The sequence below is a fragment of the Amblyomma maculatum genome, chromosome 4 (genome assembly GCF_055883805.1).
Source record: "Amblyomma maculatum isolate TAMU_Amacu chromosome 4, ASM5588380v1, whole genome shotgun sequence".
NCBI classification, from domain to species: domain Eukaryota; kingdom Metazoa; phylum Arthropoda; class Arachnida; order Ixodida; family Ixodidae; genus Amblyomma; species Amblyomma maculatum.
Genome location: NC_139347.1, coordinates 10193054 through 10217840, shown reverse-complemented (window position 1 = coordinate 10217840; position 24787 = coordinate 10193054). Strand labels below are relative to the sequence as shown.

General features: G+C 44.1%; 1 protein-coding gene across 2 annotated transcripts in view; it reads left to right on the top strand.

The window, feature by feature from the left end:
- Positions 1 to 9574: 9574 nt before the first annotated feature.
- Positions 9575 to 24787, top strand: part of LOC146190274 (tRNA (guanine(10)-N(2))-methyltransferase TRMT11) — a 37270-nt gene continuing 22057 nt past the window's right edge. The window contains exons 1-7 of one of the 2 annotated variants that reach the window (XM_084600725.1): positions 9575 to 9728; positions 9796 to 9861; positions 9929 to 9999; positions 10204 to 10285; positions 10366 to 10461; positions 16113 to 16247; positions 19545 to 19701. In XM_084600725.1, the coding sequence (XP_084456851.1) occupies positions 9663 to 9728; positions 9796 to 9861; positions 9929 to 9999; positions 10204 to 10285; positions 10366 to 10461; positions 16113 to 16247; positions 19545 to 19701 (673 nt within the window). In that variant the 5' untranslated portion in view covers positions 9575 to 9662. The remainder of the gene's footprint in view (positions 9729 to 9795; positions 9862 to 9928; positions 10000 to 10203; positions 10286 to 10365; positions 10462 to 16112; positions 16248 to 19544; positions 19702 to 24787) is intronic. The other variant, XM_084600724.1, reaches the window with a different exon arrangement.

Below are 24787 nucleotides of genomic sequence, written 5' to 3'. Positions count from 1 at the left end.
GTAAGGCCTGTCACTTGGCTCTTGCTTTCTTTTCTCAACAACCCTTGGTGAGAAATCATCCTCAGTGACGCTTTCCGGGGCTGTATGTCTCTGGGAAACTCAAGATACCTTATGGTATGTTCCTTTCTGGCATATGCATCTTGGGGCAGCATACTGCTTATGTGCGACATCGCACCGCATCTGTGAGACTGGCTGCCATACATCTGTAGGACAAAAAATTAACTAGTTGAATTAGACTTACTGACATGGTGCATTGATCAGTGAAAGCTGTTGGCCTTAGCAGCCAAGGGACCTGGAGTGAGAATCCTGTTTTGGCATTTCACAGGCGCCTGCTGGATTTCATAAGCATCTACTAGGTTGGGCGTCTCAAAGGACCATTCCAAACTCTCTCTGCTCATGTGCATACTTCGCTTTCTTTTGTGGTCCTCGGTTTAGTCGCATTCCTGGCACGCTTCGTGGACTGTATATTTAGGTGGCATCATCGCTGCAATACTGCACTTTCATTATCCTGGACAGAATCCATGGCACGCTAATGATTAAAAAATGGGGGACGGACCGCTACAATGTGGCTATAAACTGCCTCTGGAGTTATGTAACAACATGTCAAACATAACTATGTGGTGGCACTTCACTCGTGGTTTCACTGGTGCTTCCACTGATACTATCAAACGCCAGACAAACCCGACACTCCCACTCTCTTTCTCTAATCCCGTACTTTGCTAAGACTAGCTTATTTTAACACTCTTTCTTTCCGCACACCATCAGTGATTGGAACAGCTTGCCAGCCTCCTGCCTACAGTCTCTTGACCTGATAAATGACCATGTTTAGCATTATCTCATGCTCTGCTATTATCATTTTCCTTTCTTGCTATTTATGCTTTGTTTTTTTCGCATTTTGATATTACTGATCACTGTAATTTTTTTATTGCGAAAGCAATACTACTCTAGGTTTCGAGCCTTCAGTGTAGCCCGGCGATAGCCATGTACATCTTGCCCACGTGACGCTGTGACGTCGCACCCCACGTCACACTGGGGTGTGGGCTGGCAGGAGCTGCCAACTTGGGTCTCTCGTTTCACATGGGAGGGTTATGTCAGAATCAGCCTGCTAGGACCCTGGCATTCACGTTACCCCTATAGGCCACTAAGCCACATTCATACGGCTTGGTTAAAGCGGGGCTTTATATGTGGGCTGAGGAAGAAGAAAAAGAGAAGTAGAACCCACGTCTGACACCTGCTTTACCACAAAGGGGAACTCAAAAGCGCCACCAAGGTGAACCACAAGCCGAACCTAAGCGTAGCCAAGGAGTATTGCTTTCTCAACCCTCTGGGCTTAACCATGCTAAGCCTCTGCCAATTTTTTAATTCACACCTGCTTGCGCCTCAAGGCCTGCAATATGTAATAAATAAAAAATTAAAAAATAAGCGCAATTTACATGAACCCAACAGGGCTGGGTTGAATTGGGCTTAGGTAAACTGGTTACTGGGTTAATGTGGCATATATGCTGCTAAGTCTAGCGGGGAGTCAAGCCCAATCAACTGCACTGTAAGGGATGTGTTGACTCACCACCGCCAGCCCCACTGATGAAACATGCACTCGAGTGGAGTCTGGAGATCGGTGGGGAGTGGGGAAAGGTATAGCCTCCTCTATTGTAGTATTTCTGGCCACAGGACATCAGTCAGTAGGAAAGATAGCAGTGGACAGCAAGCCCAGCCGCATTGTCTTATCTTGAAATTTTGGGAGGACTGGAAAAGTGGCTTGCTTTGCTTCATCGGCGCTGCAGATTTCATTTCTGTGCATAATTTGAGGCTTAAAACTGTTTAGCTAGATGAAGCACTCTAAGAATTCCACTATGTGCAGTGCATTGAGGTGGTCTTGGAGAAGCAGGGTATTAAATATACTCAGAGGCCATGGACAATACAGCTGAAACACCGCGATAGCGTGAGTTACTGATGTGTTCTCTGCCAAGAAACAATCTAAAGATGATAAGCCTATGCGGCTGACAAAGTTTTTCATCCTGTTTTCACGAATTTTTCTACGAAATTCGACAAATATGGCAACGCAAAAATTTTTTTCTTTTTAACCGAAACTCCATTGATCAAAAGTGTTGTTGGCGAGGTTCGTTAGCAGCTGTACAAAGAGAGCGAGTGCATGTGGAAAAGGATAGATGTAGCTGCACGAGCAGGCGTCTTCCCCACGTTCTCTACGGTTCGATCACATTTCTCGGCACGTTACCCAAGAACCAAGACGCAAGTGTTACACCGACAAACGAGCTTTGTAAGTAGATTCCACCATGGTGATGCTTAATATACGCACTGGTATGGCGGCTGTGTTCATGTTTTTCCATTATCTCATCTAAGCAGTGTTAATTATGTCTACCAATTTATTATATTTTAATTAAACCTCTCCTCGCTTACTAGCTGGCGCTTTCTACGGCTAGAGCGCGAACTAGACGTGACTGCTGGTACTCCCGACGGCCGCCACTTTGTTTTGGGCTCGCAAGCAGTAGCCGGAGTTCCTTCGCGGCTTCCTATTCTTGCATGTGTTTTTAATTACCAGGGGAGTAAAACTTCCTAGGCGCGGTCAAGAAATGCATGGAGATTGCGCAGGCCTTGACATTTCTTGACATTTCGCCTCCCTCCTTTGTGTCTAACTCTCGCATACAAAATCCTGTTTCATTCGCATTGGAAATAAAGCTGGCTTACGGAAAGCTCCCACTATCAATTTTTCTTGCGGTGAATTGACCTGTGAGGGAGTACCTATCTCTCAACCGATTTGCTTTACCCTGTTTTAAAGATCCCCAGGTGGTCGAAATTCTCCGTAGCCCTCCACTACGGCTCCTCTTTCCACTTTCACTCCCACCTTCCCTAACGGCGCGGTTGAGGTGTCCACGGAAAACAAGTGAGACAGTACCATGCCTTTCCCTTCCTATAAATGAATCAGTTTTTTCACCAGTGCGCCGGATTCGGGCAGGGGCGGCTCTGACCTCATCTGTACGTCATCGTTGGCGTGATAAAGATCTGCCAGTGACTGACTAGGTGCCCTCACTTTGACACTGCACCTGAGATCTGTGATGTGCGCGTCACCTGTTGTGGACTTGCCCAGCAACGGCTCCAGTTAGACAACGGTGTGAAGGTGGGCCTGCGGTGGGAACCGCGATTGTGATTACGAGAAGTTGATTAACGTTGCCGCCAACCTCTGCGAATACCTAAGTGCAACTGGACTTCACTCCTTCTTTTAACTTTCTATCTCGATTTATTTATAGGAAGGGAAAGGCGCGGTAACTGTCTCACTTGTTTTTCTGTGGACACCGCAACCACGCCGTAAGGGAAGGAGGAACATGAGCGTGGTTGCGGTGTCCACAGAAAAACACAACATGCCTTTGTTGCATAAGTTGAGAAAAAAAGACGGTGCACGCGCGAAAAGCGTGGGTCTAGCGCGAGCAAGCACAAGTAATCATGGATACTTCCTCCGTCCGTTCGTGGGCGCCGCTGTCGGAGGTGTGCTCGGCCTTTATGGTCCCGGTACTCTCCGCCGGATTCCGTGGCTCGCGAAGCCAGCGCACATTGTACTGCTCCAGTTCTGGCAAGAACGTCAGTGAAACGTTTTTGGCCGCCTTTCTCGGTTTATCTGCACTTGCACAGATCCACAGTGCTCCACTACATGGGGCACAGACTCGTCCATCTCCCACACGTCCCCCTTCCGAAGGAACAACAAACTATGTGGAGAAAGCTCCAGACTCGCAGGCCATTAAAAACCCGAATGCTCTCTTTGTGAGGCAGCGAGAGCCAACTTCGACCACATTTTATACCTCTGCCAAGAATTCCAACCACCTCAATGAGACCTCACGAACAATCGCGGTCTCAGCTCCGCAGACTGAAAAGGTCGCCGCACATCATGGACTAGGACCAAGAGCCAGACCAACCCTCTACCTCTCGCGTTCATCTTTTCCACAAGTCCGAAAGAAAAGCCGCCTCCAGTACTTCTACCACTTCTGCCATATATTTTCTTTCTTTCTCTGTGCTTCTGCCTAGGCAGTTGGCAGTTGGGTTGGTGCATGATCGGTGCTATGTGCGATTCTTTTTCCTTCATTTCTTTCCTTCAGTTCATTGCATTTCTTTCCTTCCATCAAGAAATGAAGCTTGAGCATGGACTTTGAACTTTGAACCGTAGCATCTACTGTAGCCTAGAACACATATTGGTTACAATGTTGTTACCCAATATGTTACCATCCAACAAAATCATTTGAACATATTGGATTGGAAAACATTTATTGTCAGCAATGAGCGATTTGTGGGCGCTACGCTTAGATGGCCTCAAGTCCGTTGCTCTCGGCGACCTTTTGATTCCACTTGCGTTAACGGGTCTGAGCTGGCCAGCCTCCCATCGCTCTAAAGAGGGACTGGTAATAGGTCCGCTGGTAGCGGCGCTTTTTTGCAGCTCCATAATAATATGATCGTATCCTGCTATTCGTCGCAGTGTTTACAGTTTGGATTGTATTGTGCTGGGGTACATGTGCGCTAATTTAGATGGGTTGAAGAAGGCACGCGTCTGGAGCCGACGCCAGATTACTTCCTGCCTTTTGTCTAGTTTCTTGTCTGGTGGAGGATATATCCGCCTTTCTAGTTTAAAGTTATTAGTAGTCATGAAATGAGAGAAGTGCATATCTCTCGAGAAATTGGGGGAATCAACCTGGCTCACTGCTCGGCGGACATAACCTCGTTTATTACTATATGTTCCCCGAGTGTGCCGGCCGTGCCGGCACCCATATTAATTCCACCTCCTTTTGGTTCCAGCCTTTTTTATATCTTAAAATTCGCTCAGTCACTTTGGAGATCATGCCCCTCGCAAAATTGTTTACAGCAGATTTGGAGTCGCTAATTATGGTAACCGCTTTCGTGCTGACCATGCTAGCTATGTCCTCCGCTGTCCCTGAATTGTTTGTTTTTAACTTTTTATTGAACCTGCCATTAGGGCCATTTGTTCAACCTACACCAGCTACACCAGTGCAGCAAAAATCATTGTAGGCTTTCTACACTGGTGTAGCTGGTGTAGGTTAAACAAATGACCCTATAAATGTTTTACTCGAGTTAGGGTCCCTATACTCCGTTTCATACATCAAGTGCAACACTACCAAAGCTACAGCTCATGTTTGCGCTTTCCGCATCCGCGATAAAAAATAGTGCCTGCTCTTGACGAGAGAAAATAATAGTTGCTTTGTCTGCAAGCTTAATACATTTTACATTTCCCATCAACTTCATAAAAAGCACCTTTTTTAGGGAGAAAAGGTCGGATTCGGCTAATTTGTATGTTTTTTTATGTCGTTTTTGTTCGTGCCGCGTTTTGCTGCCCCGCAACCTTGCCAACTGTGCCACCAGATGGCGCTGGCTGTGCCCTTCGCTGCGCATCTCTTTTTGATAAAATGGTTCTTTGGTGCGCATTTTTTCTATAAGATCCGCTCTGTAAAGATGTCTAAGCATGCGAAGCATGTGATTGCAAACGTGTATGCTCGGAATAGAGCCCGTTTTGGCAGGAACCATTCGCCTAAAGAACGAGCGCGTAGTGATACGCCTCCTGTTTTCTTCTTGCGGACTACTTGCGTAGCTTTCGCTGCGTTGCACCTGATGTATGAACCTGATGTATTGCACCTGTCGTCCGCCGGCCGCGGCGGGGGCTGCCGCTGAATGATCGTCGCGGTGGCGCTGCGGTGAACCGGAGTGCGCCACTGCTGACGGAGCAGACGACGCGCGCGCCCGTGCGCTTCGAAATGCATTCGCTGCATGCTCATTGTCAGGTACCTTGTTGGTACCTGTAGTTGTTGGCATAACCACGGATGCGACATTTTTTTTTTTTTTTTTCGTGAGCGAAGTTTTGCGCGCATGCCCCTGAGCCGATGTAGAAACGAAGCTGCTTTTTATATACCCTATTATCCTGCTGAAGCTACCGCCGTGCCGTATAATGAAGACTTCTGAGGATTTTGTGCAAACAATTGCGCTTGCATGGAGAACTATACTAGACGCACATTCTAGGCTCCAAAGACCATGTGTGCGAGCAACAGAGCGCTGTCGCCGGCGTTTTCATTCACGCTATAGTTTCATCTTAACTTCTTCGGACGTTTAGCTAAGTTATAACACGTATGTAGAACTAGAAACTTTCGGATGCATGCACAATTAAAGCACGCAAGATGGGAACCCGAGCCCTTCAAATCGCACCGCGCTTCAGGCAAACTGCTGATAGGCATTCTTTGGTACTTAGGAAGCCTATAGTAGTGCACTCATCAGAATATGCCATCACTTTTATTGACTTCCGTTTTGCAACCTCTAAAACATATTTTAACAGCCAGCTGTTAGTTGAGAGGAAGGGTACTAACACTTCTTTCAAACTCTGTCCTTGAAGGTGTTCATTTTCATTTCACCGAGAGTTTTTGCCAGCTTTGCCACCTTGTCCTTCGTACGACAAACTGCTCGACACATAGAAGTCTGTTTCTTAATTTTTTCTTCTTCTTGACAGGGTGTTCTGAGTTAACTTTCGCAAGTATTTGCAGGCTATATGCATGTTGCATCAGAAATAATGGTACAGTTCGTCGCAAATTATGCAACGCCCATAGTAGGTGGGAAAGGTCTTGGTAATAGGCTTCAATCCGCTGCCGGGACATAAGCTGAGTTTCGCAATGTCCTGAATAAGATTAATTACCTCTTCTGTCGACTTTACAGCTACCTCCTTGACTTTGTTTCCTCGAATGCACACAGCAGCATTCATGGCGCAGCTTCACTACTGCGATGGAACAGAACTCGCCGATGGCAATTGCCTCCGGAGATTCGTCCTCGCTTGAGTGGCACTATGCGAATGTTCATTGCTCAACATCAGAAAGATCGACATTTGTCCCCAGTGGCGGTGGCATGCAGCTTTCTGCATTCCTGGAGCAGGCTCACGTCACACGATCCACCACCGCTGTATTCTTCAACTGGCTCCACTGATGCTTCAGGATCAGTGCACTTTTTTTCTTTCTCTGCAGGTCTCCCTGCTGACTGTTTTTGCTCGTACAAGTTGCGCTCCTTTCTCTTGAGAGGCAGGGGTTTCAACAAGTATTTTGGAGTGTCAGGAAACAGCGTTGAGATGGCATCCTTCGTGAGTTGCGTAACATCCCGTGGAATCTCAATTACCTTTACCTGTCTTAAAACTTCGCTCAATAAAGCAGGGTTTGAAGTGTCGCTCACAAACGTCGACAGTAGCTTATTCGTGTTACAGTAATGTGAGGGCAACCCCGATCCGGATCATCCGATATTTATATATACCGATATTTATATCAACGTCCAGGATTTCCTGTCTGCAACTCACAAAATTCATATTCACCACTTGTGGGTTTGCCCGCCACTGAAGCCGACAATATCGGCACCTGACGGCAGTGGGCCTTTCACCGAGCAACCCATCTTCGTACATTGCTTGCACGCAAGGGCCTTATCATCGCTTGAAATTTATTAGAACTTAGCCAGCCTATTTTCTTTCATTTATTACGCCTTTTAATTTTTGTTTTACATATTCCTTTATGCCCGAGCTGAGGCAATAAACAATGTTGTTGCCTTTTCCGCCGCGCTTGATATGTTGCGCTCCCACTCTTGCCTCTTCCCTGCGTCTTTCGGTGTCCTAAGAGAGAACATTTCACCTTGCACGAGCGCTACCCGGTCTTGCACCCGGGCAAGAAACACGTGCTATCACGCTTACCCCGTTTTCTGGACATGACGCGATCACATATCCATAAAAAAGGCACACTTGCTAGCTAATTTGCGCGCATTCCGGCTCGCGAGCGAAAAAAAGTGCACATGGTGCACGAGCCTTGCCACGGCACCAACGGATCAGCGCGGCGCAGATCCGCAGTACGGCACAACCGCCACAGCACCACGTACTTACAAAACGCGACCACGCTCCGAATGCGTACAGCGCCCCCTGCGCTTTTATCCGGGAAGCGGCCAACCAATTCCATAGGGAACCCCGCTCGGACGGCAGACTAGCAAATACTTCTAGGGACTCTACTCGAGTCGTTCACGCCCACGATAGCAAAAGAGTTGCCTCCTTAGTATTCCCGTATTGCGCCGCGTCTACATAAACAGTGTATTCTGAGCCTCAAGGCCTCAAGGGCCTTTGCTCTTGCTTTTCTCCTGCCTTCATGAAAAACAGGGTGCATGTCTTTTTGGTAGCGGTTTAATCGTTTAATAGTGAGTGCGTTCCTTACTTCAGTTGGCAGTTTTACGGTTTTACCGTTTTACTTGTGCATTTCTTACCGGGATTCTATCTTGTAGTCCTAATTTACCCAGGATTTTCCATCCCGTGGATTTGGTGGCGATCGCCTCTTTAGCCTCGCATAGTTCCATGGTGTTATTGTAGTTCAGTTCAGTCGTTCAGTCGTGTCCGACTCTTCGTGACCCTACGGACCATTTCACGCCACGCTTTCCGGTCTCTCACTATCTTCCTAACATCACATAACTTCATCTGCAGTGCCTCGAGGATGCCATCTAACCATCGCGTTCGCTGCCCTTCTCCGGCGACCGTCAACCTTTCCCAACATCAAATCTTTCTCCAGCGACTCCTCTCTTCTCATCAGATGACCAAAGTAACTGAGTTTTAACTTTAGAATTTGACCCTCCAATGAGCAGTCAGGGTTTATGGTCGACAATATCGACTGATTTCTTCTGGCAGTCCAAGGAACTCTCAAGAGTCTTCGCCAGCACCACAATTCAAACGCGTTAATTCTTCGGCGGTCAGCCTTTTTCACAGTCCAACTCTCGCATCCATACATCACAACTGGAAAGACCATAGCACGAGTTATACGGATCTTGGTTGGCAGACTAATGTCTCTGCTCTTTACTAGGCGGTCAAGGCTAACCATTGCTCTCTTTCCCAGAAGCAGGCGTCTCCTAATTTCATGGCTGCAGTCTCCTTCCGAGGTAATCTTGGAGACCATGAAGAGAAAATCTGTCACAGCTTCCACTTCTTGTCCATTGATGCTCCAGGACTTGATAGGGCAAGACACCATGATCTTTGTCTTTTTGATGTTCAGTTTAAGCCCAAACTTCTCACTCTCTTCTTGTACGCGCATCAGAAGTCTCTTGAGTTCCACTTCACTTTCTGCCATTAAAGTGGTATCATCCGCATATCTAAGGTTGTTGATACGTTTTCCAGCAATCTTCACTCCATATGAAGACTCGTCCAGACCGGCCTTCCTCATGATGCACTCTGCATATAGGTTAAATAGGCAGGGCGACAGTATGCAGCCTTGCCTCACTACTTTCTCAATCGGAAACCAATCGGTAAGACCATGCCCAGTTCTGACTGTGGCCTCTATCCTTCATACAGGTTCCTGAGGAGACAGATGAGGTGAATTGGAACACCCATCTCTTGGAGAGCTTGCCACAATCTGCTGTGATCTACGCAGTCAAAAGCTTTCGCATAATCACTAAAGCTGAAGTAGATGGGTTTCTGGAACTCTCTTGCTTTTTCCATGATCCAGCGGAGGTTGGCAATTTGGTCTCTAGTTACCCCCAGTTTAACTGCGACGCGCAAAACGTGAAAGAGCCGCACCAGGCTGAGCCAAGCTCAAGTCATAGTCAAGCGGTCAACTCGCGAGGTTTGTTTACACTCGTACACGCGGACGTATACGTCGGCCGAAATGATCGGAAAGGGAACAAAATATCTTATATGGTTCGCTCACGAACATGTGCCTTTCAGAATGCCCGTAAGTTTCAGTCAAAATACTGCCACTCTCTGTCTGACCGCAAACGTTGCTGCTGCTCGTGTTTTAGGAGTTTCATGCGATTGCATCCATATTCGGCGTCACTGTCAAGTTCTTGGAACAACCGAAAGGAGAGGTACCATCTTGTCTACTGTGCCGTTTCTATTGTGTACGTAGCACTGCAGTGGATTTCCATTTTTCAGCCATACGCAATTGTTGAGCTGCCGTCGGAAGACGACGCGAGGAAGCTGGCGTCGCGGAGCGTGCTCATACGGTATGTAATTTATTCTGTGGTAAACTGAAACAAAACCGAGTTAATGAATAAAGTTGTCCAGTGCTTACACTATTGTTCAAGTACAAGCTCTATTCAGAAGCATTTTGGGGCCGATAATAGCGCTGGCACTTTTTTTTTCTTCGTGCACCATATCCATGGTCAACATGTCTCTATCCAATGAACAATGCCGTTTTAATCGCGCAGGTCTATAACTGAGCTTTGGGCCCACGCTGGAGAAATCGATGATGTATGTGATAAAGTCAAGGAATTTCCTGCCACGTTTTGGGTTGGTACCGTGATTTTGTCACATTGGAAGAATAGCACTTTAAACACCCTCGATATAACCTTGTACTTATTGCGTTTCAGGACGCATACGGTGGTGCAGACCAGTCCTTCAAATTCAGTGTGGAAGTCTTTGGCAAGAGGAAAGTGCCCAGGGAGGTCAAAGTAGAAAAGATCGAAGTAAGCTTCAGTGGTATCTGAAAACAGTTTTCTTGCCCGTTTCTTATCTCTCTCTCTCTCTCTCTTTATATGAGCATTTAACAAAGAAAAATGGATCCTGTAAATACCAAAAGAGCACTCTTGAGCAGGGGTTACTTGTAATCCAGAAGTAATTTGCTGGTAGCTCAAATAGATTAAACACAATCCTCTTTCAGTTGTAGTGTATGTAAAATTCAACTGTAGTGAGCGAGAGAATAGCACTGTTTCCCAGGAATCATACCTGTTGAAGTAAAGCCTTGAGTCCAATCATTTGGTGGTCATGTATAAGCTCAGTTTCGTACGGTGCCAAATGATGTGTTTAAATTAAAAACAAATCTGCTGGTGAATGGGAGTAACTCTAGTTATATAAAAATATCTAGAGTCAGATTATAGCTTGAACTTGATGCATGCTTACAAAATGTGCTTGATGGCTAAAATTTGCATTTTAAACACTTTTTGTTTGTGGGATGCTGATTTTAACTTGTGCCATGCATCATGACATCTACAGCATGGGGATAAACTATAGCGTTACTAGAGTATAGCGTGCTATAGGAAAGCAGTGGGTCATAAGAATCCATTTATAGTTAGTTAGTTATATGGAGTTTTATGGCGCATAAGCAACTGTGGCTAATCCATTTATAGTTTGGCTCATGACTCAACAGACTTGTTTGGCTCTATGTGAGTGACCATGCAAATAAAGGTCTGTAGAAACTTAAATTTCTTCTTTTTTTTTTTCTTGTAGTGATGCATAAGACATTAGAATACATAGATCACTTCATATTTGCCTATGCCTGCTGAATGTTATAGATTAAAATTTTTCCTCTAATGCTGTGTCTGCTTCATCAGCCGCACTACGAGGGGTGACTAGAAGTTTTCTTGTAACTCACACTTCAAGAAAACTGTCAGGCATTTGAAAAATATTTCCACGTAACCTTCTATAACATTAATGCACTTCTCCAATTTTTCTTCTAGACTTTTCATATCTAAATTAAAAAAATAACTTTCTTCCTGGTTATCAAATCACTCTTCTGTGGTAGTTTTAAGTGAGTTCATGTTGTCGAACCTTGTTCTTTTAATGTTATTTTTTTTTTCAGATTTTGTAATAAAAAAAAAAAAAGCCTGTATGACTTAGTGAAGGGTGGGCGTCTCAGCTCTTTGAAACCACACTTTTGAATGGTGGCCTCAGCATATCAAGACTTGCAGGCCGGGGCATTGTTGTGCACAGAGACATCGTTGTGTACTCTTGTCACTGATTCTTGGCTCCGATGGCCTCATGCAGTTGTTGGAGAATGTTGACATAATGTTCCCCTTTTAGAGTGCTGATAATTATTAAGCAGGATCTCCTTTACACCCCAAAAAGCTGTTGCCACCTTTTCCTTTGTGTTTTTAATGTTTAAATTCTTTAAATGAGCGAGTTACTACTGAATAAGAAGAACAACCATGGTCATACACATCCAAGATCCTACTGCAAATTTCTTTGGTGGAACTTCCTTTTTTCGACAAGAATTTCACCAAGCTCCATAACTCAAGTTGAAAATCACGAGAGGACGCCTTTAAAATGAGTTGTGCAGACAAAGGGAGAAACTGGAAAGCTTGTAATTAAGATTCTGCTTGGCACAAAACATGACCTAAACAAAGGAAACAAAGAGATCGCTGTCAGACTTTTTGTTGTACCCAAGTCGCAAAATGCTTTGATTTCTTCTCATATGACTGATGTGTAATAAGTGTTCAGGCCACGTGAGGCATAAAATAACTCTAATGTAGCTGCTGATATGTCCTCTGTTGTCATTTGAGCTCTTGTAGCAGGCTGCCTTAAGCATTGTATTGAATTAAAGCTACATATCAGCATGCCTCACATATGGGTCGTATCGTAAAAATGTGTTATAAGTCACAGCCATTGGCCATTTGGTCAGACTGAAACAGCATCAAGAAAGGGAATTATAAATTGTTCAGCAATCTGAGGGAGGTACCACGGGGTCATCGATGTAATTAATGCTTATGCATAATTTGAACAAGAGAACATGCGAGCAAAAATTTGCGTCTGTTAAGCAGCTTTACAGTGAAAATAATATTGTGAAAAGATTGTTTCATAATCTTTGGATGCCTAATCTTTGTGCCCTTTAGTGCAGCATGACCCATTGCATCATTTTCATTGAACTTGTGCAAACTAGCTTGTTGCCACTTTGGACTATGTTTGCTTTGAGTTGTAGTCAATTAAAACTGATTGCTGGGCTAGTTGGTGCATATTCACATAAAGCGCCTGTCCTGTGTGCCTATTGTGCCTATTTCTGAGTGTCTTTTTGTTGCGCTATCAACCTTTCCTTTTTGCTTGGCGTTAACCAGCAACTTTTCAGTGCCTTCTGCAGTGGGAAAAAACTAAGGTAACAGGTGTTAAGTTATACCTATACCCCTGTCACACAGACAAGGCTCAACTCATTTTAACTCCTTTCAGCTAGCCTCAACTTTATCTCAACAGAGATAAGTGCTGTGTCTTGTGATGGTCCTTTAGAAAAGGCAGTTTGAGGAACTCCCAAGTGTAAGGAACCCATTAAATCTTTTAAACAAGCGAAGGAAGTACTCTCATTCTTAGTGGTCTGAATTCTGATTTAAAAAATAAACATTTTCATTCATTTCACTTTTATTACTAATTATACTAGTTTTTATCATGTAACGGAAGTATTCGAGCCCGTAAAAAATGTTTGCTTTCAATAACTGCATTAAGCTCTTTCCAGTAGAATATTGTTTTGGCCAGCAGTACTGACATAGCCGCTGTTCAGATAAAGCTGAGAGCATACTCTTTTTCACTTGAGAGAAGATAATTTTTTAATCATGTTGTTGAAGACAATCATACTTTGTCTGCAGAAAGCAGTTGGAAAACATTTAGGATGTTTTCAAGTCAGTTATTTCTTAGGTAACCTATTTTTTATGTGCACCTAGGTAGAGTACAGTCCCTAATGGGCCCCTCACAGTTTTTTTTTAAAGCAAGTTGTTAGCCATGTGACACTGCAACAACTCCATCGAGGAGGAACACAAGAAGATAGTTTCTACCTCCTCAAATGGTGCATAAATTTTCTCAGTATGTTCTGTGCCACTTGGTGGTCTTTTATTTAATATTTCATAATAGGGTGGTATTTTTCTGCAGCATAAATTAATTTTAATATTTCCTATTTCATGCCCTCTTGGGGGAGATTAATGCAGGCACCAACCTTTTATGTTCGAAATGACTGGATACATGTCCGTCAATATCTGCTCTGCCTTTGCTAAAGGATGAAATTTAAGAGCTTGCATTTGGTCATCACAGACAAGTAGAAACCCCAGCTACTACTTGCAGCCACCATATAGGTTTTCTGAGAGTATCCATGATGTCACAGGTTGATTTGTCATTATGTTGTCGTTGGTGTTTCTTGGTTTTTGCTCCTTTAAAACACTTCTGTTTATTGTTATTAATGCGCCATGGTTCGCTATGTACTTCGCTATGTTCACAGATTTCTGTTCGCAGACCGCGTCAGCAAAATCGTGTCCGCAGCAGTTGTGAGTAATTGAGAAGTGGTGGAGGTTAATGAGTGGTGTCAATCGATAGAGGGTGATGTAATGTTGTGTCCAAAAAATAATTAGGGCCAATAAGTTATTTGGGTAATTAGAGACAAAACATGCTAAATTATGTCCGCAGCAGTTGTAATTAAGAAGTGGTAGAGGTTAATGAGTGGTGTCAATTGATAGAGGGTGACGTAATGTTGTGTCCGAAAAAATAATTAGGCCAATAAGTTAATTAGGTAATTAATTAGAGGTAAAAATGTAAAAGTAAATGTGAAAATGGTCTCATTAGCCAATGACTTGGCGCCACATTTGAATGTATCAAATACTAAAATAGTTAATAAATCAGTCAATTAAGGATGTGAAGTCACGGAGCCTTAAGTCGAGCCAAAAAAGGGCATAGAAAGGGATTGGCGCGCAATTTGAAAGTGCCAAAGACTAAAGTAGTTAATTAAGGCAGTCAATTAGGGTTACATCAAGGATGTGACGTCACGCAACCGGAAGTAGAGCCGTAAAAGGACATAAGGGATTGGCGCACAATTTGCGTGCAATTTGACAGTACTAAAGGTTAAAATGGGTAAACAAGCAATGAATTAAGCAACTAGAAGCAACCAGAAGCAACCAACAGCAGCACCCATGCTTTCGAATTACTCCAGTGCAGATTCTGCAGTGATCTTTAATTTTTTTATTGATACTGTCAGCTGTAACTCTACTACAGGAAGAATGCAGATGCATGTAACTAAAGTGCACTTAGCCACAAGTATAAACATTACACAACTCTAGGAAAATCAGTTTGAAAAATGACAACATCATAGCGCAACCATCCTGCACTGCAGCTGCAGGACTTAGGTACAACACTAGTGGACAAATATTCTAGCTTACAACCAGAAAAGTCACTCGAAATGAAAAACATTATGGAAAACAAAGTAGCTGGGATGGCCTATGCGGGCAAGTGACGGTAAAAACAACTTTCAAATTGAGTGATTTTGTCTGTTTCTAGAAACACCTGGGGCAGGAAATTCCATTCTGTTATTGTTTTAGTGGAATATGAATGTTTAAAACAGTTTATACATGCCGCCATAGGTGTAACCTGATAACTGTGAAAGCTTCTCACAAGACGACAGAACGTTGACCTACATTTCAGAGAAGTGTTTTTATTTTTATATGAAAGGGACTCTAAGGAGTGTGATTTGATTATCAACTCAAAATGTTCATAAAACCCATGGAGTTGCTCTCCAACAACTTTAGCAGCTTCACATGTTACAGTTGTCAGTATGCTAACTGTCATGTTTGGCAGCTTGTTAAACCTAGTTTGCGGCGCCTACACAGTACATTTGGAGCTACTGTGTTTATCTTCTTAAGGCTCAGCTGCTAAAAACTGTTGAGTTCAGCTGCAACAGTAAATGTTTAGGTGCACAGAAAAATAATTTGAGCCTTGTTTTAATGCAGTTTCAAGTCTTGGTAGAGGTGGATGGGTGTAGCACACAAGCATACTAGCCAGGATCCAAGCTTATGAGATTAGCTTTACTGTTATAATTTTGTAAGAGATGGTAAAGGACGGTGCCATCATAGCATGGCATAATAGGAAATTCATTTCCATGTGATCGCCAATGGACAAGATTATTGGCAAGGTCTACGAGGTCTATGTGGACCGAGGTCAAACTTTCAAAAAGTGTTCCATCAATAGTATGGCTTGGTGTTCACTTCGTACGCTTGCCAAGGCACGGACATATATGGTCAGAGGATATCTCTCTACCGTGGTCTTGAAAGGCTGGGCTAAAGCTAATAAATATGCCTTTTCATTTGTGTTTGAGCTTAGGAGAGAGCTTGGAGGTTGTGTGGGACAGGTACACTTGTGGCCTGTGCACCAGTGTTTTGGAAGTCAACATGCGAGGTGCACACCGAGCCATCTTAGTAGTGTAGCGCAGTGTGACATCTGCGGTGATAACATCTGGGTGGTTTTGGCTTAGACAACCTCTGAGTAGATGTGGTACAGCTGTTGGCTCTTTGCTTAGGGAGTGGCAGGAGTGCTTTTTCGTGCGTTCCTTTTTAGACTTCTGATGTTGAAATAGTCATCTTTACATCTTGTTTTCTGTCAGAAATTTGATTTTCTTCCTCTGAATGGACCAATCAATCTGGAAAATCCAGACCACATATACCACCTGATTGAGTATTATGGTATTGTGCCAAACTGCATTCCAGAGAAGCCACATGCTGTGTTCTTTGGACGCTGGGTGAGTTGACAGCATAGGCTTTCTTCCGTTTCCTTTATTTTTTTTTTTAATTTTTTGTTCTAGTTTTCTTCTTTTCTCTGACTTCTATCAAGCACCTAATATGCATGTGCCAGTTAGAAATGTACAATGTATGCATTGTCTTTGCTTCCTGCTACCATTTGCATGCTACTGTATGCAGATAAGGGCTGCATTTGTATATGGGCCACTCTCTCCAACCTTGAAGCTGATCATCATGAAAAAAAAAGAAGACTAAAATCAACTTCTGTGCATTTCTGTATGCATTCGTCTGGTTTTTATCATGCTGTCATTTTCCAGCATGCGTTATTGTGCAGCTGAAAGCTATCTGTGAGGGAAAGGGCTGCTTTCGGGTAAGGGCTGTGCCTCGCCAAAGTTTCGGAAAAGGGTGTGGCTCTTGCACTCATATTCACGATATTTAGTTCAGAAATTACAAAGCAGAACTGCATTGCCGGGGGTCAACTCAAAGTGGTTGACATCTTGTTCACCACATGTAATGATTGAACAACTGTATACCGCTTATCAATGCGAGCATAGTCAATGGCTATTTTGGAGCAGGAAGCACTTGTGCGTTAACAATATGTATGTTTAAGTATTTGATATTGTTTTGCTATTTTAAGGCTGTTACATGACTGAAAACTGGGAATTTTCGTAAACCACTGAAGATTTTATGTGTGTGCATGCACACTCATAGATTTATATTATTTGGTAAATAAGTTGGATCTGGTCTGCTCCTAGGCATACTACTAATTGAAAAGTCACAGGAGACCAGTAAGCAATGAAAACTTGGCTTTTGAGTTTGCTTGGCCCCTTTAATTTCGCCAGAATCAACATACACAGTTACGTGTAAAATTCATTTAGTGTCAAGGCTAAATGTCTGAAGTCTTAGAAATTCCCTTTGAGTGAACGAAGTCCCTCACAGCACTGTAACTGTGTTCACTGATGCAACATTTGCTAAGGTAGTTGAATTTGTGTTTTCACAATGTAGACTTAGGTGTAAACTTAGCAGCCTCTGTAGTAGTCCTTTCTAAGATGAAGTTTATCAGTAGACGCATGCATGGGAGTAGATTCATTGTCAAACATATGAGTAGAAGGTGTGTCACTCGCTTGTGTGCAGCTGAAGCAAGCAATGTAGTTTCTCTTTTTACATTTTTACGTGGCTCTTGATAATGTGACTGTTTTTTGTGGCAGCTGCTTACAGATATTTGCACAAAGGCATTCCAAGCAGTTTCAGTGATGTGTGTGCTTTTTTTTAATTTACTTTGTCTTGACTGCTGTAAAATTGTTTTGAAAAACAGGTTTATCCAGTTAATCCAGTTTTGCTAAATATGTTTGAACTTAAAAAGCTACAGAATACATAACTGGTTTCATCTGAGGGGCAAAGGCCTCAAAGGCTTCATTTCCCAGTAGAATTCCCGGTGTATTTGAAGTGCCACATCTAATCCGGACACAATCAGTGGTATCTTTGCACTTGAATGAGCACTATGTGTGCTTTGTATGTGTATTATTGTTTATAGAAAAAAAGAGGCACTGTTGTTTGACTCTTTTAAAAAAGGGCTCATGAGTGTGTTGGGGAAGGCTTTCTTTCGTACAAAGTAGGAATGCAGGAAAGCAATGAAAACTTTTACTGCGCAGCCCCTGGTTACAGTGAGTTCCTTTTGTTTATGTAAGATGCATAACACCTACCTTGAGAGAAGCCCATGTATTATTTTTTTTTTCTTTGTACTCCTTGTCCTTCACCCTTAGCAGAGCAAATTTAGCTGGCACATGAGTCCGAACACGGCAGCCTTGCATGCATGCTTGCGCTAATAATTATATTTGGTTTGAACAGCCATTATGTTTATTTTCACTTTTTATGTACTGCATGTGCATTGTGCCTCATGGCCAATGTACCATGTTAACCATGACAGTGATCTCTGTACCATCTGTAATGTTTAAAAGCTGTAGCTACTACAACAACTAGCTGTGTCAATGGCCACCTAATTTTGTTCACTGGGAGCTAGCTGCTTTTTTGAAGAGAAGGCAGTCAGTATGAAAATTTTCATATTGTTGTGCACAGGAGCACAAACTTGTTAAGCATATATACTATGTGAAGCCAATGTCTGTAAAACTTTCTTTTTTGTTGGCTGGTTTAAACAATGTACATTGCAGTGTGTAAATCATATTTGACACACATAGTTATAATGGAGTGCAACCTGTACTGAGCAAAGCTGAGCAAAATCTGTAAGTTGTGGAGCAAGATCTCGAGCTTCTGCATATTAAGGCAAAAGCCTTTAATGGCTCATAATCACAGACATGCCCTGTTGGTCTGGCCATGAGAGGTGTCACACTTCTTCGCAAGATTTCGTGGGATACCGCGAGATTGTGACGTCATCACCTGATGATGTCATCTGCTAGTCTACCATGAGGAAGATATAGTTGAAAATAAATAAATAAATCCTGTCTCCACCGGAAATCAAGCCTCCTTCCCTTGGATCCCCAGTTGAGTACTTTAACCAGCTGCTTCGCGTCAGGGATCGTGAAACGCACTTCATAATTCTCCTTGTCCACCGTGAGGATGATAGTAGCGATTGCAGTGACGCTGCAGTTAGTGATAATGACAGTGGCGACATTAGCAATGATATTGATGGTGCATTTAGTTGATGATGATAATGAAGTCAAACGTGATGCATCGTGTGCGCCAGCGATGCTTAGGCTTTTGCATTTTTGCAGTGTGCATTTCACAGTGCTCTCTGAATTTTTTTTCCCCTTTGTGTCTGTTGTGCATAGTCATTTGCATGCATGGCCAAAATAATATGGAGACTGCGTCTGCGTTCGAACTTTCCTCACGCATTCGTTAGAGAATATATGAAGGTTTCTCAAAGTTGTGGGCGAACAGACTAGCGGCATTTGTTAACATACGTCTTGGGCATATCCTAGTTTTTGCCAGTTAATGCGCAAGAAGAGTTTTATTGCCGAAGTATGCTCCATAAAAGTGTGGCTGCATGGCCGTGACTGTAGTTGTGCTCATGCTCATTGCTGGTTGTCTGTCTGGTTTTGAGGAGGAGTAGCTTTTTGTGTTCCAAGTCGTCAAGGAACTGTAGTCAGAAAGTGAGAGGGACCTCTTGAATGCTGTTACAATCAGTATTGAAGAACATACTGCTATGCAATGATATGCTGTTACCTTGTAATGTTACTGTGCTAGTGACTTGGTTAACAAACAGTGCCTTCAGCTGTGGCTAGGTGGTGCCTATATATCTTAGCTGCTTTCACCAGCCCTCTCCTGTCTTTTTCTGGCTGAAGATCTGTGACGGTCAGAGGTTTCTGAAGAGCCACTTGGCGCTCAAGACACGCAAGTTCATTGCCAATACGTCTATGGACCCCACATTGTCCGTGATAATGGCCAACATGGCCAGAGTACAGAAGAATCACCTGATTCTGGACCCATTTGTTGGATCTGGTATGCATTTTTCTCATCTCTCTGATCATGGTTTGCTGGTGAAGAGTAAATGCTATATTTGATTTATGTTGCTGCATACTTAGACGACAGCAAGGTCACTTTAAAATTGACGCAGAGCCTCGCTCAACAATACTGTATTTCCTTTTGAGGTAGAGTGTTTGGTCTCTCTCCATTTCTTTAGTGTTTGACGACCAGTGACACTGTGTCTACCTCTTTGAAGGAAAAGGCACCATATTTGTGCTCGTAAAATTATTGGCATGTCAAGCTGGCAGAAGATGAAAATGTCAAGATTCATGCACACACGAAAAAGTAAAAATTCAGAATGAGAAAAAAAAATGTAATATGAGCTTGTGAAAGAAAGGAAATAGGGAGAGAAGCAAGCGATGCTTTTGGAAGCAGTGTGATTGTCACTGCATGAAGTCTGATTGAAGGCATGCATATTTAATATCTGTTAAGCCTTTTGACAGGTAAGGTGCTGTACAGAAGCCAGAAGGAGTTTAATCGTTTCTAGTACATGAAGGTTTGGTAGACATTTCATGGTCCAAACTAAGAGGCCTCTTGCTGCCCAGTGCTCTCATGGGACAGTTGACAAGTTTCTCCAGTATGCTGAGAAAATGGCTTAGCCTCTGGAACGTAGCACGCTGACTGACATAACATGCAATATTGTCTGAGCTCTGCAGGTGCCAGTAAGATGAAATGGGAAGAAGTGTGTTGATTTCCTTCATTGCAGCTCTGCTTGTAGATGTGAGACAAGGTGATATTGGATCTCAAGTCTATTAATGGTTTGTACAGCTCTGACTGAGAAGCTAACTGCTTCCCCTTTGCATGTGATTAAATATGGTTTACTGCCATTTTGCTGGACATTTTTGTGTGTAAAAAGAGAAAAGGCCGAAAATTTCTGTATAGCTTTCGGATGAAGTTTGGTTTGAGCGTTTATGGATTTAAGGGATTCAGCGAGATTGCATCAGCTCTTACTCACTCTTATGACTGGTACTTAGAAGTGCTGTGGTGTCCCATTAGTGATTTTGTTTGGAATTCTTATCACCATGCATTCACTTTCTCTTGATGATATTGCCACTAAAGAGATGTTCATGGTTCAGTTGCAGTGTGATAGGTAGATACGAAATATCTGAGTATAAACACAATACAAGTATACAGTGGTGCAGTAGCATATGGAACATTAATAAATCATCTGTCCATTTGTTTGGCAAGTTTGTGGCAGCATATTGTTAGTGTAACCAGACTAGTCTCACTGCAACATACAGCACACTGAATGCTGTAGGGTCTGCTGCTATCTGTAGCTCTAAATGCTACTGAGTCGAATGTGAATAGTGTAGCTTTGCTGCCAGATTGAATACTAATAGCATTACTAAAAATCGAATATGAATGCAATATTTTTACGGATATTAACTGTCATTGCAGTAAAATGCTGTAATTTAAGGAATTTTTGTAGCTGATAAAGGATGCAAAATTAATCTCCAATAGAGGATATGCAACACAAATCAAATATAACTCTTCGACCATCATGTTGTAGGTACAGGCAAATTACTTTTTGATACCTGTGATGACAGTAAATCACCTATAGCACCAAGTCACAGTAGATGAATGGCCACGGAGATAAAAGGCTTTTAGAAGGCGCAACTCTCAGCACGCACGGCCGGTGGAGGTGACCAGAAAGCGTTACAGTGAAGAGGGGGAACAGATGCCGTTGCCGCTGCACGTCACAGATAGTGCTACTGGGTGGTGCTCCGAATGGCTCTAGTGCCTCAGGGGAACGCTATTTATATATACAGAGAAGCATGTATAGAAAACACCGTGCTCACGAGTTTTTTGCTCGCGAGCACAGCGTGCATTCCATGAAGTCGTTTAAGCTCTTCCCTTTGAAAAGCTGGCAGATAGACCCACTCACCCCAAGCAACAGCAATAAAGTAAAAAAGCTTGCTGAAATGCCACATCCACCAGCCGTGCTCACAGTAGAGATACACACAGCGCTTTGAGTTCAGCTGGTCGTCGGCAGGGTGTAAAAAAAAAAAAAAAAGTGAAACATCCCATTACCGCGAGACTGATTGCACTTGTTGCTAGCTGGCGATATACTCTAGTAGCCTTCCACACGCTACATTTTTCGGTCACCCAAAAGCAGTCCTCTCCAATAAGGCCGTAAATTACCCGCGAACAATGCACCGGGGATTGTGACACACAAGCCCCATCACCGAGAATGCTTATTCCTTCATTGTCCTTGCTGGTGGCACTGTTTTTACTTTATGGTTCGACAGACTTCCGGGAGAAGTTGGGAACGGACGGACGGCGAAGCGGGGAGATAAAATTCTGAACGGTGCTTTAGCGTGGTGCGCACCTTCAGTGGCCCTGTTAGATAGGGAATACTTGAATGACCGGGTGCACTCCGCTTCTGATTACTAATCTGTGCCATGCGTGAAGTTGCTTTCATGTGGATGGGACATATGCAGGTGTCTACATTATATGTTTGCTTTCTTCATTAAAACTTCAGTTGCGAATCAGTGCTGGTGATGCGAATTCCTTCTTGCGCTCAGTTTTGTGTCTTGTCTGCACTGTTTTTAATATCTTCACCAACTAGCTCAAACATGTGCTTTGCTCCAATGCTGTCTCAGGGAACCCACAGTCATGTCTTCAGCTTTTACTTTTTTTGCAATTTGAACAATGTGATAGCCATCTCATTTTTAGCAATACTATTGTGAAAATACATCTGTTGTACATCACTGAAGGTAAGTGTACGAGGCAAGTGTGTTTCACACGCTTTATGTGCTTGCAACTAACTTCCTTCACAATCTAAATCATTTGAAGAATGCTCCATCGATCTGTTACATGGTATGGATCATTAATGCCAGTCTCAATTTAACAGCGTGCCATTCCCGCTTGTCAGTGGTCCACCAACGGCTGGAATTCCAAAGCAGATAGCCTCCAGTACTAAGAGCTCACATTTTACTGCGTTAGGTGCAACATGACATTACTACAGAAGAAAAAGTTGACCTCGCAAGCAGAATTCCCTTTCAGGCAATTGTGCAAATGCACGCAGACTCGAGCGCGCTCCATTCGTGGGGAACTAGTGGTGAACGCCACGAGGGTGTCATCTAGCGGCATGCGAAGGAAACAGGCGGTGGTGAACGCCACGAGGGTGTCATCTAGCGGCATGCGAAGGAAACAGGCGGTTGTGAACGCCACGAGGGTGTCATCTAGCGGCAGGCGAAGGAAACAGGCGGCGCAGTGTGACTTTTTCTGGCCGCAGGAGAGGGGCGAGTTTCGCCTCCTAAATACTTGCTCTGTGGCCATGGTATTCCAAATTCGGCAGAAAAGGAGGTTTTGCTGAACATAGCTGATCTCTGCTGCACCACTTAAACTTGGAGGATATGTGTAAATACTATAAACTCCGCAACTCAAAAGGAACTTGGCCTGGTGCTGAACCATTCATTCCACACAGCCTGATTGCGCCAGCTTGCTGTGTGGATCTGCACTGGGCCCTGTTTTCGAAACAGTTGACCAAGAAAGCTGTAGCTGGCCTGATTTGAACTTCAGGCCAGTTGTTTGATAACTCTCGGCAAGTTCCGTACATCTTGAATACACTTGCTTTAGTTACTTAATAGCTGATAGTTTGTTGTTCGCAGTTTTATTTCCTTCCTCTTTGAAAATAGAAACGAAATTAAAAGCAACTGCATACAAAAGCTTTCTGGACGTTTTTCATCGAGCAAGTTAAATCATCTGGCATTTGCTGCATTTATTTTCTTGATTTCAAATCATTGAGGCTGAGTTTAAATATGCAAGCTAAAAGGGTGCCTTCTAGAAGGTCCACTAGGTGAAATGCGGTGGGGCCAGATATTTAATTTTGCACGTGGTGGCAGTAAACTGTTGTGCATTGTGATACTGCCACTCCATCTGTGTACCTCGCTGCTGCTGTTCCAAGGGCTGCTTCTTGTACGATACCTCCTGTCTGGCTATAGCACATATATTATTCAACACCTCATTCCTGCCTTTCCGGAGTTGCTCAGTCTCGACGTGCACGCAGATAAATGAGGACACTAAACTATCTTCGCTCCCTTTCTATGCTCTATACTTTCGCTATAACAAACTGTTTTGCCTCAGACTCTGAGAGGAAAACACTTCACTGCCAGTGGGCATGGGATCCCTGCGATCCCGAGCATGCAAGTTCAGCCAATACTTACTGCCTCTGGTAACACTCTGGGATGCACACCGGCCCTGCGTGGCAGTGCTTCTGCCTCCGGCCATGGTCAGCAAAGTCTTGCCTGCTGAGGCTTCCGCCTGGCCAGTCTACCTTCTACTTCCAAGCCATCAACATGACAAGGGATATGCTTTCCAGCTTTGTCACAGGTTGTGGGATTCGGGCTTGCTGCGGCTGCCCTTTGCGCGGCCGCCGCCCGCTTCCCAGTTCTCCCCGTTCCCTTTCTCCCGCCTGAGGCGGCGGAGAGGGGCTCGGACGACTTGTCACTGTCGTTCGGGCCACAGCTCCGCCCTGGCGTCCCAGTGGCTGTTCTCATTGGCGCCTTTTGGCGGGAACACGGCACCGCTTCGACGGCTGCGCTTGCGCGACTGTCCAAGCGGAGCTTAGAGAGAGACCCCTCCGGGACATCGCAAGGTGCGTACGCAACTGTTCTTGTCTGCCGGCCTTTGTCCGCGCAGACCAGTGTGTACTCGAGTTCGTCTGCTCCGGGTCTTACCTGAGAGCGAAGCTCGAGCCTGTCGATTGTGATCCAACGATCCGCGACAGGCGTACCTTGCGGTGGTTGCCCACTCTCTCTCAAAGGAACCCTCTGGTCACTGCGAGAGAGAGATCACAGCACGCCCTTGCGTGCTTGCGGCGCGCACTCCGTGTCACTTCGTGCGCGCAGGGGAGCCTAGCTCCTCGCGCGCTCCCTTGACACGGTGACTGCGTGTGCGTGCGTGTGTGTGTGTGTGTGTGTGTGTGTGTGTGTGTGTGTGTGTGTGTGTGTGTGTGTGTGCGCGTGCCGCTGGAGGATGGCGTTTCAATAAACGTCTCCTTTGTGAACTTGGAGGTATGTGTCCTTGCAGCGCAGTGCTCTCCTCCCGGTGGAGGTTG